Raw genomic sequence first — 15,765 nt, 5'->3', positions numbered from 1 at the left:
TGAAACATACACAGGGAAAGAGACGACGAACGCGTACGCGTTGATCTTCTTTCCTTAATGCTGAATTTTTAAAAAAGGACGCTTTTTAAAATAGCTTCGTTTGCAGTGTGAAGGCAAGTTTCGGCGATAACCAGCTGCCGGAATTAACACCCCCGCGGAATGCGGGAGACCGGAGCCGTCTGCCATGTCTGCGCAAAAGTGCGGCACGCGCCACATCGGCCCTACCTGACCGATGAGCTTCTTTTTCCAGGAGTCGACGTATGTGGTGCATTCCTTCTCGGAGGCAACGCGCCTGAGTGAACATACAGGGACACGGGCTCGCCGCTGTATGGCGGAAGACACAGAATTCGAAGCCAGACTCGCACCCCTAGGCGAACCGCCGTGCCGACGACGCACACGTGCACGCCGCCCCTCCTTCCTAGGCAGGCAAAGAAGTCTGTAGCTGCAAAAAGTTCGCTCCACCTGAAGCGTCCACGCCGACAGCGCCAGCGCTTACTTGAGAGGACGCGTCGCACCCTTCATGAAGACGAACCAGAGGTCGAGGAGCTTCACAAAGTTGAAGAAGGCGTCGACGACTGCCGCCGTCATGGAGAGACGAAGCGGAGCGTGCTGCTGGTGACCGTTGAAAAGCGGCGGAGACACGGCTCCGATAGCCTCGTCCGTCACAGACAGCGCCTCGGCGCTGGTCGCCATGCCGACCTCTTTCGCGGCGACCGCGGGCGAATTCCGCCGCAGAGACATCTGCGACTTCAGTCCCCCCGAGTCGGCGCCCACAGAGGCCTTTCGATCCGACGACTTGCCGACGCTCGGCGAGCTGAGTTCGCGCGCCATCAAGTGGTTCGCCATTCCCTGTCTCTTGCTTCCTGAGCTCGCGGCGGCGAACGGAACATGAAAGAACGGGACGCGCGCCGCGGGAGGCGCGCAGAGCGGCGGGCGAATTGGGTTCCCTAGAGACTGGTATTTTGATGGGTCGTGGGCGATGAAGGACAGCTCGACATTTTTCCAGGGCTCTTTATTCACCGGGATAGAGGACCCCAGCGCCCGCAGCTCCCATTTTTTGAAGAGAATGTGCACTGCGAAAAAAAAAACACCACGCAGGAAACTAGGCCTGACACTCTACTCTCCCCATCCCCGCCGTCGCCATCTCGTGCGGCACCCCCACGCTCTCATGCTTTGGGGTATACAGAGCGACAGTCGCGCGCATCCTTCTTCGGTACCTTGCATGCACCACAGGAGAGGCCCACAAAAGCAGCAGCAGCAAGGCCGCGTGGGAGACGAAATCAAGGCGTGCGACGTACTCTCTATGCCGGTCTCTGGGGTGACCCGAAAGGCGTGGGTATTGGACGGAAGCAGTTCTTTGATTTGACTCGGGACGACCTTGAACGCTTTCCCCGCTCGAACGCCGTGCAAGGAGTCCCCGTCTTTCTCGTTTTTGGACCAGAAGGACTCGCGGCGGCGGCGGCCTCCTCGGCTCTCGCCGTCACTCCGTCCGCTGTCCTCAGGCGGCCTCGCGCGGCCGCGGCTTGTGCCGCGAGGCGCAGAGCCGCGCCGAGTGCCGAAGGCTCCACTGCGTGGAGACGCTGGAGACGGGTCGGAGTTCACGTTGCTCAAGGCGGCTGCACACCCCGGCACAACAGGAAAACATGATTTTCAGCATACACCGCCGCCGTGGGAATCCGGCTGCGGTGAGATGTCGCTCTGCACGTCTGCAGCGCACGCTCTCGATATGAGTTTGGTCTACGCCGCAGGGGCGAGTTCGACGAAGCGCACGCCGATACTATGTGTCGAGGAGAGCCACAGAGCGGCACGCAGATGCAAAAATAGAGGCACCCGCCTGCAACGCGCCCGCAGGAAGCGACCAGGAGGCGGGGCGGCCCAGTCGGTCAAACAAGCTCCACAGACGAAGACAAAGATCGAAGGATACGAACGGAGACGGCGAGTAGCCCCAGTGGCACGGACTTCGGGTGCTGAGACACACGAATGTGTCCAAAAAGACCAGCCGCTCACGCATTGCCAGACGTGCAACTGCATCGACTTTCCTTTGTGTGGCACTGAAGTTCAAGGGGCGCGCGGCCCTGTCGACGACTTAAAGGGCGAGGCAGCTGGACTGCAGCAGCGATTCCCTTCTAGTCTGTGTGTCTCACGTGAGAGGAGGCCCTTTTTGATGGCTTTTTGCGCCAAGTCCTTCGCGATCTCCTCGTCGCGGATCGGGAACGTCTCCATCATTTCCTTGCTCAACTGCGCAACGAGCTTGTTCATCCTGCTCTGCTCCTCAGCGTCTTCGCCTTCCTTGCTCGTGGCATTCCTGTCGTCCGTCTCGCGGGACGAAGCCTGGGTGGCGAGAGGCGTTGTCTTCGCGGAGATGAGTTTGATGGAGCCCACAGGCGTCACGCCCCACGCCGGTTCGCTGCCTGGAAGGCTGCCAAGGGCTGCGCCGCGCCCCTGGGCTTCGTCTGGAAACTTGCCTCCTTCACTCGGGACCTCGTCGTCTGAGGAGACCTCCAGCGCCGACGCGCGAGGCTTGAACGTCGTCTTGCTCTTCTGAAACGCAGCTCGCCTCTCCAGCGCCGTGCCGAGGTCGCTCAGGTCGTTCCCAGACCCCCCAACCACCTGGTCTGACGGATCACTGTCTGGCCTATCAGCTTGCTGTTTCTGCTCGCCGCCCTCGTCGGCGTCCGGCGCGTCGCCCCGCGAGGCTGGCGTGCTAGGCTTGCCAGAGGACGACGAGAGAGGGTAGCCCGCCGCGGCATCGCCCGTCGCGGCCGCCGCCTCCACGCCGGAGACGCGGGAGTCCTCATCCTCTTCGCCGTCCTCATCTTCGTCTTCTCCTTCGCGATTCAGGAGTGCATTCAGCTCTCGCCGCGCCTCCTCGTCGCCCCGATTTCGCCGCAGACGACGACGCAGCTCGCGGACCTACACAGAGAGTATGCGCCCACATGCGCCGGAACAAGAACTACGTGCCAAGGTATTCTCGCCCGCGCGACAGCTGCATGTGCAAGCGCCTCAGCACCATCAGGAGAAGTGCTTCAACTAGACAAAGCAGAGAGAGCAAGAGAACGCGACCTATGCCGCAACAAAAGAAGAGGCGAGAGGGTCGGCGGAGTGCACGCTAGAGAAGCGAAACGCAGTGGAGGTGAGAGCATGTAGACTTGTGCAAATCAAGAAGCTGCGACCGCGCTCTCCGCGCCAGAAAAGCCCTGAATCCCGCCACAGGCACACCACACCACCATCGACGCGGAGGAGAGAGGGTACGCAGCACTCTTCACGAGAGCTCCGCGCCTGACACGCACGGCGCGCCGCTTCGCCCGCACAGACCGTTTCCTGGCGGAAAGCGCACGCGCGACTAAACAAAAACGCATCGCCTCACCTTTCTCACGAAAACCGACGGTCCCGCCCGTCCGCGGAGCATCGGCCGAGGGAACTCTCGAAACCAGAAGTGCATCCCGACGAATCGCATCCACAGGCCCATCAACAGGCAGTTCTCCGATCCTTAGGCAACGCGGCGTGAGACACACACAGAGCAGTTGCATGCGTTCCAAAGATGCGCGTACGCACCGCAGCACTTCAAGCCAGGAGTGTGTCAAACAAAAATGAAAAACACCGAGCTCTGCATCCCCACCAGCGGACCCCAAAGAGCGTATCGCGCCGTCCCTAGCAGTTTGCCTCCTGCGGCGCTCACAGGCAGCTCTCAGATCACGCACTGCCCGCGCCAGCGGCCACGAAAGCATCCATTCCCAGCAAATCGCGGACGCTGATGTGCGTCTACGTGCGCAAGCGCGAATATTGTTTTGCGGCGCCGAGTATCCGCAGGGGTGTGACTGGATACAGGTGCGGGCGACGAAGAATCATGCAGCGGAAAACACACGCCCTAATCGACACGCAGCAATTTTTTTTCTGTTGCGTCGTGTAGCGTGTGCATGTCCCCTTTGGGAAGCAGGCAGGTAGAGTCTGGTGCGACGCCAACAAAACAGAATTCTACAAATGTACCTGTGCTCTCGACTTCGGAGAGACGCGGGTCCCCCCGCTGGGGCGAGTCGATGACAAATTCATCGACCTTCAGCTGAAGTCCAAGACAGACAGGAGACGCAGAGCATGGAACGCACCAGCGCAGAGTGCCTGACACTTTCCGGCGTGAGCGGACTGCGTCCGGTCGTGTGGATGTCATCAGAAACGCCAGGTCTGTGAGTCGCAGCAGCCTAAGCAAAACGAGAGAGGCGAGCAGCAACAGGCGGATTCGTCGCTCCTGGCCTCCCGCGTTGAGCCACGGTTTCCAGCGATCTTCGCGGGTCGGCAGAGCCGAATCTCACTTCGAAGGCATATGGCGTCTGGTGAAGATTGTCATCAACCAAATGGACGTGAATGTTTTTCACCCGGAGCTTGAGTGCGTTCACGATTCGCGGCTCAATTGTCTGAAGCAAATGAGACAGGAAGGCATGTACATCGCTTGAAAACCCTGCGAAACCCGAACGGTGAGGAAACCTGTGCACTCCCAGGGAGCAGCGGAAAACCGATGAATCAGCTACTCAGCATGAAAGCACTCTGATCAAGGAGGCATCTATACGCAGACAGGGACCAACGCAGAGGTCGATAGATCTCAAGAGGCAAAGAGCGAGGCCAAGCAGAGGGAAAGCCAAACGCGAGCTGTGCTCATGTCACAGAAAACATCCTACAGTCGCGAATGCGCGTCGCGAAACTTCGCCTCGGGGCGCACAACGCCATCCCCAGCAGAGAAGAGCACACACATGTGCATCAAAGCTAAACAGGAAGACAAGGTCAGGGATAAAGAGAGACAGGTCGATAAATGGAGGAAGAAAGGTAGACAGAGAGAATTGGAAAGGCACCGCCACAGCCCTATATGCATGCAAACTGCCATTCCTACGATGCTTCGGGCACTCATCGTTGACTCACCTGAGTGAGACTCTTCTTGTCCGGCACATAGGTACTGAGCAAGGAGGCAAATTTTTGCCAGAGGTCGGCTCGCTTTCTCTTCGCCTTCAGGACTTTGGCGAGCCAGTGCTCCGCATCCCACTCGCTCGGGTACAGCAGACGCAGTCTGCGAACACCATATACGCATGCACACGGGGCAGCCTGGCGACCACTGAGTCGCGAGAAGAACGTGAAAAAGAAGCACAACAAAGTGGCGAAGAGGCTGCAGAGGAAAAGAAGCCACGGCGGAGACGCGGGGCGAAGTGAAGAGAAAACGGGGAGCAGGGGCAAGCAGCGACAGCGTACCGGATTTCGAGATCCTCTGCTTCGATCGTGAACGGATTGGAGGAGGGCGACCCAAAGAAAATTTGCCAAGAGAACCGCGCCCGAACCTGAAGAGAGACCGAAACAGGAGAACTTTCCTGTCTTCAGTGGCAGAAACTTCAGGAGGTGAATAGAGTTCGGTATGGGCAAAGGGGAATGACCTCAAAGCGACACGAGCTCCACAGAAAGCAGCGAACCGCTCGACAGTGCCCCCTCCCCTTAATCCGCTCATTTTCCACACATATACACAGATATCGCGTAGCCAACGCCCAGCTAGTCGAAGCTAAGAGCGTCAAGCATGCTTACAGATCGACTCTTATGTGGGAACGAAACAACAGGCACCGTGCGGCGCACACAGACGAGACTCCGAGCACGAAAGGGCGCGTCCCAGAAGGCGTGAGTCTCTGAGACCAAAACGACCTAAGCAACCGGCGCCCACAGGACTCCGCATCAACAGGAGCAGCAGCCAGGCTAGTCTCTGCAGAGAAAGAACTCCACATGTGTAAATTGAAAGCGAAACAGTCCGCCAGCAACAGTCAGCGCAGTCCGCGAGGCTGACTGATGCTCACCTTGGCAATGTTTGAGTAATCAACGGCGAAAGGGATTTCCGCGAGATCAAACAGCTGCTGCGGGAAAGGGATGTTGGTCAGGTGAACCTCCGGCTCAGAGAGCGAGTCAATCCTGGAAACAAAGGAAAGAGCGCATGCACGGGAGGGTGAGCAGAGCCCTCGACTCGCGCCGCGAAGCAGAAGGCGACGGAAGAAGAGGCCAACGCAACAAAAGAGAACGAGCGAAAACCTGCACCCGAGAAGGAGACCCCCAAGGCGACGGCCTAACGAGTCTGACAAGCGCAGAACCAGAAAAAACGAGACTTAAAAGGAAAAAGCGGACTGGAGGGAGACTGCGCGAGACGGCAAGCACGATGGGGACCCTCAGTCGGCCTGTGTGAAACGTCGACCTCCCTTTTCAAAGAAGGAAGAGGAGGAGGCGGCCGGCTCTCAGCGACAACACACGGCCGCCTGAGAGCGAGAGGCAGGGGAGAGACGGAGATCGAGGCGCGACTGGAGAGGAATCAGAGAGGGGGGGGGAGAGGGCGTCTACGGGGGTGGGATGGGTCGACTGACCTGAAGTTGTTTATCGGGTCCCAGTCGCCGAGGAACTCATGGCCGTAGGTCTTGATCAGTTGATCGAGAATGTTTGTCAGCATCTTGGAAGACCACCAGAGGAGACAGACGGAAGGGGATGAGGACGCCGACGAAGAGTCGGGACAGGCGCCGGAGAGAGAAGGCGCATGTCTCCGTGCACGCGTCGCGGAATCCGCGCAGAGCCCGCAAACAAAAAAGAATCCCGATACACGGATGAAAAGTATTCGGTTGGGGAAAGTCAAGCGAAACAATCAAATCGACCCCGAAGGCCCGCCTTCTCCGCTTCTCTGCTCGCTGAAAGCGGTCCGCCGAAATCGCCGCTCTTTGAAAGGAAGCACCTCTCGCGCGGAAGAACAAGAGCGCGTTCCCCCTCCTCGACACGCGAGTTCCTTCCTGGGATTCCTCTCGATCTCACTCGAAAAACCCCGTCGAGAAACCTGGAGAGAAACAAAGACGGACGAGAGAAGCAGACCAAGCCGCCGTGCGAGTCTCCTCCCGCGGACGGCGAGGGGTGGGCACGGCAGACGTCTGTCGCCCGTTTGCTTCGATTCGCCGAAAGCGAAAACGCGGCAGATCGCAGGGTGGCACGAAGCGCAGACAGAGAGAGCGAGAGAAGAAAGTGAGCGACGAGAAAGCGGGAAAAATGGTCGCGAAACCGATGCAGAAAGACGAGAGAACGGCGCGAAGAGGAGGAGGCATCACACAGGGAGGTACGGAAGGGAGCGGCAAGAAACAATGTGAGAATTGCAGCAGAGTCGAATGGCGCCTTCTCGCGCTCTCGGGAGGCGTTGGGGGAAAAAAAGAGGGGGACGTGAATTCTGTCTCCGCGGACAAGCATGGATAGAAACGGGCGGGGAGAGGACGAAAGGCACAACGAGACCGGTCACATACGAACAAAAAACAAACAAATCCTCTGGCTTCTCCTCAGTTTCCACTCGCGAGAGGTAGGCGAGAGTCAGAAAGACGAATCAAGAAGGTACAGATCTCTTTCCGACCCTCCATTTTCTTTGTGGCGGCGCCTCGCGAGGAGAGAAAAACGACGAGGGACGAGCTCCGCTGCACGCGGGCAGCGCAGGAGGACAATGCGTGGAAGCAAGGCTGGACTCGAGCGAAAAAAGAGGAGAGAACAGATGCGTGGGAAAAAACGCAGGAAATGCAGCAGAAGGGCGGGAATTTAATGAAACATGAATCCAACAGGAGGAAAGAGGCGTCGCCCTGCTCTCCGCGCTAGGGCTCAATGTGAGACTCGATCGAAACATCAGTGCGCATACTGAACGAGAGTCACCAGGTACGGGCAGGAAAGCCTTTCACTAGAGCCTAGAACGCTGGTTCCACGAAACAGGGCCAGCGTGGTTAAAAAAGCTGCAAAAGACCGCGTAGCCCGCTGGAGACAGATCAAGGTGCCTCGAGCAATCAGTTGCGACGGCGAGATCTCGGCCGAAAAAGGGTTCGGTGCCCTTTTCGCGGCTGCTGCGGTTTGGAGGAAACGAACGAAAGGAGGAGGGAAGAGAAAGAAAAAAAAACAAGGGGCGAAATGGGGCATTTCGCCTTGGCTTGCTCAGCAGCACGCCAAGCCTACGCCTTCTTTGCGCCTCTCTTTGCGGCAAAGACACTCCCCCAGCTAGCAGGAGGAAACGCGCTGCGTCGAAGAAGGTCGTGTTTGTTTTGGAAGGAGGCTCGGAAATCTCGTCCACAGGCGAGATCCCAGGCTAGATTAAGAGAGAGACAACAAAACAAAAAACGAGCCGGTGCCCAGGGCTGTCACCCGGTTGCGCCCGCCGCACAGCAGAAGGACGCGTGAAAAGAGAGCCAAGAGGAGCGCGCCGGGAGAAGCATGAAGGAGAAGCAGGCGCGCGGACGGGAGAGACGAGATGCGCAGACAGAATTATTGCCCTTTCGCGAAACGCGAAACCGCAAGTCACTCGAGAGATCGCATGCGAAAGCCTACAGCAAAACGCCGAAGCGGTTTTCGGCGGGACGGGAAAGCCAACGACACTCGAGGAGAAAAGCGGAAGACACTAGGCTTTTTGGATGCCTGGATAGAGACTCCGACCAAGCCCCGATTGCGCAGGCAAAGTCGCAGGGGTTCGCGCGAAACAGAAAACGCGACACAACAAGCAAACCGCCGCAAAGAGGAGTCGACAGATTCCCAAAATTTGCATTCTGTCCTACAGGACGGTTCATCATCTTGTTGCCTTGGCAAGAGAGCGGCAGCGGCGCCTCGTGCGCGCCACGCCAGGGGGGTGGCGACCGAGACACAGGGAGTGTTCCAGCAGAGTATGTAGCTGAAAGTTTTAAAATACCGAACGGACTGCGCGGCGACAACAGCCTCGCCGGAAAGTGCAACGTGCAGTGAGACCAAGCGAACCGGGAGCCTGTGGGATGGCTCGCGAAACCCGGCTCAGAACTTGCCTGCGGATGCCTTTGTACGTTAAGGACGGATCTTTGGCGCAACTTACACACATACGCTTCGCAAGCCGCGCGTGGAACCGTGCCGGTGCAGGTGTTGCCAAGCATATGAATCAAGCGCCTCTTGATAGGGACGCTGGAATGCAGAGGGTGGCGAAGCAGAGCCGTATTCAGAGAATGTAGGCGTTCACAATGTGCAGTACACAGACATATACGTATACGCTTGCAATGTTGGTTTCACGCATGCTGCTGAAGGACAGAACCCATGGCGCGGTACAGGATTAGTACATGAGAGACACTGTGTAGCGTATACATATCAATATCTGTATGAGTACAATTCGCATTTAGTACGCGGCCAGGGGTCATACAGTTAGGCGCGGCTGCGCGTAAACATTAGTGACGACGACTGCGATTTCTGAAGGCATGGCATGAGAGTTTGAGAGGTGTTTCCACGTGCAGGTAGGTCTGTTTGTCGGGTGTCTTGCCCATGTGTACGCATGTTTGGATGTCTGGTGTTACCACGCCGTCCACACATTTAGAAATGTCCTGGTACATCCGTTGCAATAAGGAAGCAGAACGGGCAATCCGAGTGGTGCAGGCGTTGTTCCGACATGTTTCGTGGATAGGGTTGCTTCATTAAATCCTTGTGTCGGGTGTCATTTTCTCTTTCTGCCAAAAACCATGGATCCAGCGGCGACGCAGCAGCTGAGCGCTTTCTGGTACGCCCGCATGCGGTGGAGATTCTTGAGGAACACTACGTTTATTACGTGGGCGCAGGATTTCCGAATGGATGCAAACATACCAGCATGTGGCGCCCCCCACCTCATGCCGGCACTCGCATCGCGATAGCCCCTTAGGAGCGTGTCTTCAGGTGTGAATTGCATGCAAGCATATACGCACACCTTCCGGTAAGAGATACCGGTTGTGCACGTGTAAATGAAATTCGCTTTTTCCTCTGAAGTGCTGAACCAGCAGATAAAACAGTGACGAGCTACGCATGTTTGCTTTTTATTACCGATGCACTCGAGCAGACTGAGAACGTATTCTACCACCAACATAGTTCGGACTAAGTGAGACCCTCTTACCTCTAAATTGAAAAAGTGCAAAACAGAGATGGATATGTGCACCTTCGCTCAAACCCTCCGACAGACGCAGTAGTGGCTGTGGCTGGAGACATGCTCATTACCGTGGTGCAAAAAACTCATGACCCATTTGTTTCTGCCGTATTCATCGTCAGGCGGCCCAGCGCGGTACGGCACGAGCGGACAACACTTGCTAGTGGTAAAATAAGCGCAATTTCCAGGTGTGTCCCCAAGAACATGCCCGAAACTGCGGAAAACGTTTTCAAATGCAGATACTCTGCGGGCAACCACCCAATTAGCACACGCTCTCAACCGCTGGTATTTGACCAGTCTCAAGCTCGTAGCTCATGAGGAACTGCACTTCTAGTCAGTGATGAAAGGAAACTGCAACAGAGTTGGACTATCCAGTCCGCTCTGGGCTTCCACAGGAAAGGGTGATTCTGTGGTGCACCCATTAAAAGCTTTGTGAATCTGTAATGTGGCCTGAATACACACTAAGCAGGCTACAGCACACGTGCACGCAAACGCGAAAAACGCTTTGCGCTGCAAGTGAAATATTCCGATAGTCCACAAACTACCTGTCGACTTTCCTGTGCACTGCAAATACAACAGCGGTATAGTCTCCCTGCCATTGCAAAATGGTGCCGGGGAAGCGAAGCATTCCAATATACGCAGCACTAGCAGAATGCTTCAAAGCCGCCCCCGCGTTCACATGGTTCTGTTGCTCTAATACACAACCAGGAAGCGGTGGTACTTGGAATCTCGATGCTTTTTCCCTTTTCAAATGTATAAAGTGGTTCGGGCCCTCCACGACCTGAACGCGATGATGCCGCGCGCACCGTAGCATGAAATTGTTGGCTACCTGTGTGGGGTAGACCTGCGACACAACATTAAACAGAGCAGAGATACCTGTGCTCCACATGATCCCCAGAAACAGCGACAATGCTGTGTTTCAGAGGGTGTGGTTCTGCCACCAGATACACTTAAGTTTGCTCATTTGATTTGTCTGTGGAGGGCACCACTGCGTTACCGGGCTACAGCTGAAAGACGGCACCCGCAGAGACCATCATTTCTGCGGATTTTTGTCGATATGCACCACGGCACAAGCGCGAGGATGCATACAACCTCGCACGCCTCTATTTGCGAAAGGTGTCTCTCGCCGCCAGCTTCAGGTACTCGTTGCACAGTCGACCTCATTGACGCCGGCAGCAGTACATCGAGGCCAACTGGCTTTTCTGCCGACTTCGTTACGTTGTTTCCCGATTGCCCTCCAGATGATCCCCCGTAGCACCTCCGGTTCGGGGTATTCGGTACCCGCGTTTAGGGTTTCGGGTGCTGTCCTCAATGTGGATCTCGGAGCGTGAATTTGAGCACACCATGCACCTCGCGACTTTCTTTTATCGAATCGCACGTGCGTTGCCCGCTTTCTCTCGGAACCCGGGCATTTCACGCCCGCTTGAGCAGAGGCTAATCGAGACTGGTTGGGCATTCCTCTCCACGAGTGTGGCAGGTGACGATCGGGAACAGTCACGTCTCCTGGACCTTGCCCAGTTCCCGGCTAGCAGCGCGCTCAAGCCTGTCGGCGCGTACGTGGCTCTCTGCAGATGAACTCCTCCGCCGGCGAGGAATACAGCGCTTTTCTGCGCTTGGTCTTCCCCCTGAAAGGAAGGCTTGCCTCACCTTGCAGGTTCCTTGCAGGGGAAGGAAGTGCGGGTCAGGATTGACACCTGCACGAGGTGACTCTGGGCCTCTTTAGCTGCAGTTGAACCGGCGGATGTCTTCTGATTTCCAGTTCCACGACGTCATTTCAGGGGTTGAGAGTATTGCTTTTTTACAGCACAGCATCGTCGCTCGTGCTACTCCGCATCCTTTGTAAAACAAGCTAGTTCAACCTCCGGTGCGTACATGGACGCTGACAGAAAGCGAGCAGCCGTCTGCGAGACTTCGGCACGCGGAAAGCCACGGGCGGGTGCGACCAGGCGCGGTGTGCCAGCACAGCCCCTTTCCTGTCCTCTCTTGTCCGTTTCCCCGTTGATGTCCTGCGGTTCGCCACTTCTCTCCAAGTCTCAACGCCGGGGTGTCTCGGTTGGCTCCGGATAGGGCGGTGGCGCGCAATATTTCTTGCCTGCGCCTCGCAGCGTTCGTTCTCCATCGGCACGCGAGAGACAGAAGGCAAAGTGCAAGGCGCGCGTCGTTTATGCGCAGCCCGCCCCGTTTCGGCGGGGAACTTTCCCGTCAAGTTTCGTCCCGTAAAACGCCTTTTCGAGTGTTTTTTGCTGAAGAAATGCGGTAGGGGTAGCCTAGCTAGAGGCGACCTGGGCTCTTCAGCATCCGTCGAGACTGCACCATCTTTGTGATAAGGCGACTTCTCGTTCTCGTCTACATCCGTGCGTATGGAATGCCCACGGTGGGCAGCGAATAAGCGTATATATAGCTTTGTATAGATTATTGTGGTAGAGTGCCAACCGCCTAAGAAGGAACTCTTCAGTTTTAAAAGATGATAGGCGCACAGGAGGAACTGTATGCCGTTGCTGGACGCGAGGACCGCTGAGTTTCGTTTTGAGAAGGCCCGCTGTTCACCTGGGAAAACGTACGCGGATACAACTCTGCTTGTACCGCAATTGTCTTTGTCGTTGAAACCCGGGGGGCATCTCCGTAGGACGGTATGCACATACATCACCGTCCATAGCTATGTATTATGTGTGTAAGTCGTGTACGTGCGTACCAGCGTACCTAAGGAAGCCTCGTAGAAAAGGTTTCCTTTCGAGTTTAGTAAGCCGTACGCCCGACAAGGTGTGAAGCGCGACGGCGAGAGGGTGATCCAGAAACGAAGGCCGCAATCGCCGTCTGCGGCTCACTTTGTTGGGCGGGTTTTCACCCTTTGTCCTCCGGTTCCGCCAGTACCGGTCTTTCCTCTTGACCTCGTTTTGTTCCTGTTTTGTCATCGGCGGCGTCTTGCTTCGTTCTTTCACCGACGGTTCGCTTTCTTCTGTTTCTGTTTTGCCTCATCTGTGCGTCTGCTCCTGTTCAAAATGGTACCCCTCTCCAAGCTCCCTGGGCTCACCGCCCGCGCGTCGGGCGAGATCCGCGCGGGCTTCCCCACACACAGAGCTCTCTCTCTAAGGCCTTTCTCCTCGTCCGCTCGGCTCTCTCCTCTCGCCTCTCTCTCTTCTCCGCGCGGTGGCGCGAGCTGCGCCTCCTGTCCTTCGCGGCTGCCGCCCTATGTGCCTCCCGCTGTCGCCGTCGCGCGGGTCGCCTCGTTTCGTTCCCCCGTTGCCTCTTCTCCCAGGGCGTGGCAGCCGCCGTCGTCTCACGTCTCTTGGCTCGCCGCAGCTTCCGCGTCTCGTCCGGCGCGGTCGGCTGCGGAGCGCGGCTTCTCCACCGTCGCGCCGCCGCCGTCCCCGTTTGACTTCATCGCGGTCGTGGGGGCGGGTCAGATGGGGACGGGGATCGGCATGACGTGTGCACGCTGTCTGCAGGCGTCGCAGGTCGCGTTGCTGGACATCTCTGAGACGCAGCTTCAGCGCGCGCGGACGCTGGCGGACGTCTGGATCAACAAAGAGGTGGCGAAGGGCCGCCTGACGGACGTGGAGGCGACCGCCTGCTTCAAACGCCTCACTTTCTGGCGCCTCGATCCCGACGAACTCTCGCTGTACTACCAGCGGTCTGCGTCGCCCGCGCCTGCGAACCTCCCTTCCTCCCTGTCGCCTTCCCCGGCGTCTCTGCGTGGGTCTGAGGCGCGCGCCGACTGCCGTGAGGCTACCCCGGGCGAACAGGACGCGCCAGACGCGCGCGGCGCGGCCTCCGCTTCGTCGCCGCTGGTGTCGCCGTCGTCTGCGGACGAGTGCCTGCGCCGCGCGACGTTCTGCATCGAGGCAGCCTTGGAGAACGTGACGATCAAGTCTGCGCTCTTTGCGTATCTAGACGCCGTCACGCAGCCCAGCGCAGTCCTCGCGACAAACACGTCTTCGATTTCCATCACCAAGATCGCCTCAGCGACCCGCCGCCCGCACCGCGTGATCGGCATGCACTTTATGAACCCCGTGCCCGTCATGCCGCTGGTGGAAATCATCACGGGCCTCTGCACAACTGCCGAGACTCTGCACGCGACGGAACAGCTCGCGCGGCTCATGGGGAAGACGACTGCGCGCTCGCAGGATCGCCCCGGGTTTATCGCTAACCGCCTCCTGATGCCCTACATCAACGAGGCGATCTTCGTTCTCCAGGTGAGAGACACATGCGCGAAACAACGCAGAGGACTAGAGCGCCGCCCACACGCTGCGGGAGGACCAACGGGGCGAGCGCGCGACAGGCGTTAGGATGAATGCGAAGTGGAAAGGCTGCGTGGTTCCAGCCTCTCGACGCACACCTGGATAGGCGAGACAGGTCCTCTGCACGCGCGGCGCGCGGAAGCTGGGCAAGGCGCCTGCGCCTCTACTACGCACGCCTCCACGTGCGGATGCGACGCCGGAAGAGCTACAGGCGCACTCAGCTGCTCACGCGGCGCGTCACGACGCCCGCCACGCGAAAGGCAGGCGGTATCTACATACGCGGCTGCGCATGCATATGCATCGAGAGAGCTTTGTGTGCAGAATGTGGCCGGGAATGACTCTGCTTTTAGAGGCCCCCCCGCCCACCCGGCCCCCGCACCCCCCGCCCGCGTCTCTTCTTCATGTGGAGCCTCTGCGATTGCTGCATGTGTTTCAGGAGGGCATCAGTTCTGCGCGCGATATCGACACCATTATGAAGCTGGGGACGAACGTGCCAATGGGGCCGCTGGAACTCGCTGACTTCATCGGCCTCGACACCTGCCTGGCGATCATGCGCGTCCTGCGCAGCGAGCTGGGGGACGCGAAGTACCACCCGGCGCCGCTGCTCGTCCAGTACGTGGACGCCGGGTTCCTCGGCCGCAAAACGGGGAAGGGCTTCTACGACTACTCGAAAAAGCTGTAGACCGCCTGTCTTCTGCGTCTGAGTCGAGAGCTCGGCGCCTGTGCAGAGACCTCAGTGCCCGTCCGCTGCACGCGTGCTGTCGACCTGAATCTCCGTGCACGCGCCCACGCGGATCCCTGTACCCTGTGCACGCGCCCACGCGGATCCCTGTACCCTGTGCATGCGCACTCAGATCTTTAGATATAACTCGCCAGTCACGAGGGCCTGGCGCGCGCTCGGCCGCGGCCGTGCGGTGGCAGCTCATGCATGCATAATACGTACATATATACATGTACGTACATATATGTACATATATGTATCTATATGTATATATATGCTGCATGTGCATGCATATATTGAAGGGCCTCAGGTGGTGGTGGGAAATCCGGGAAAACTGTGTGGATGGGGCGTGATGCCTCGAGGACTCGACGCGTCGCCGCGTGCGCGAGACTCGTGCCCCCCCTGTCAAGCAGCTCTGCAGGCGCGCCGGTGTAGCATAAATACGCGCACGCGCTCCTCAGAAGAGGCGTTTGCGTGCCTGTCGCCGCGCCTTCTAAGTCCTGAGAAAAAGTCCGCCTGATTCGCTGAGCGCGCTTTGCCGACGGCCATACAGGCCGGTCCATACACCACATCCTTCCCACACTGCAGTGCTGCCTCAGCACGCATGTCCAAGTTTCTCTTGCAGGTATATTCACATATCTGTATATACGTGCGTGTGTTTGCGTAGGCATGCATACGGTCACAAGGTTTAGGTAGACACAGTGGGAGCAGAGGAGACGCGCAGAGATGAGGAGAGTTTTATCAAATCTCGCCGCTGCGTGTCTCCTAGTGTGCAGCTCTCATAGTTTCCACGCGTCGCTCCGTGCGCCACAGACGGAAAAAAGATACCTCTCTCCGTTCGCCTCTAGATAAGCGTGCATCGGTATAGCTTTTTACGGGTCCACAAG

General features: G+C 57.8%; 2 protein-coding genes across 2 annotated transcripts in view; one reads left to right on the top strand and one right to left on the bottom strand.

Moving 5' to 3' along the window:
• BESB_009440 (uncharacterized protein) overlaps window positions 1-6,457 on the bottom strand; it is a gene marked incomplete at both ends in the record, with an annotated part of 39,610 nt that extends 33,153 nt beyond the window's left edge. The window contains 11 exons of the mRNA XM_029359698.1: window positions 226-292; window positions 497-1,073; window positions 1,299-1,616; window positions 2,145-2,913; window positions 3,368-3,489; window positions 3,988-4,060; window positions 4,308-4,409; window positions 4,909-5,053; window positions 5,233-5,318; window positions 5,820-5,931; window positions 6,375-6,457. Coding sequence (XP_029222611.1) covers window positions 226-292; window positions 497-1,073; window positions 1,299-1,616; window positions 2,145-2,913; window positions 3,368-3,489; window positions 3,988-4,060; window positions 4,308-4,409; window positions 4,909-5,053; window positions 5,233-5,318; window positions 5,820-5,931; window positions 6,375-6,457 — 2,454 coding nt within the window. The remainder of the gene's footprint in view (window positions 1-225; window positions 293-496; window positions 1,074-1,298; window positions 1,617-2,144; window positions 2,914-3,367; window positions 3,490-3,987; window positions 4,061-4,307; window positions 4,410-4,908; window positions 5,054-5,232; window positions 5,319-5,819; window positions 5,932-6,374) is intronic.
• Window positions 6,458-12,918: 6,461 nt separating this feature from the next.
• On the top strand, window positions 12,919-14,839 carry BESB_009430 (3-hydroxyacyl-CoA dehydrogenase, NAD binding domain-containing protein; the record flags this gene model as incomplete). The annotated part of the gene is made up of 2 exons (XM_029359697.1): window positions 12,919-14,112; window positions 14,594-14,839. The coding sequence occupies 2 exons, from the start codon at window positions 12,919-12,921 to the stop codon at window positions 14,837-14,839; spliced, it is 1,440 nt and encodes a 479-aa protein (XP_029222610.1).
• Window positions 14,840-15,765: the final 926 nt, after the last annotated feature.

Source organism: Besnoitia besnoiti, chromosome I (assembly GCF_002563875.1).
Source record: "Besnoitia besnoiti strain Bb-Ger1 chromosome I, whole genome shotgun sequence".
Lineage (NCBI taxonomy): Eukaryota > Apicomplexa > Conoidasida > Eucoccidiorida > Sarcocystidae > Besnoitia > Besnoitia besnoiti.
The sequence above is the reverse complement of the archived record's forward strand: the minus strand, read 5'-3'. Positions and strand labels throughout refer to the sequence as shown.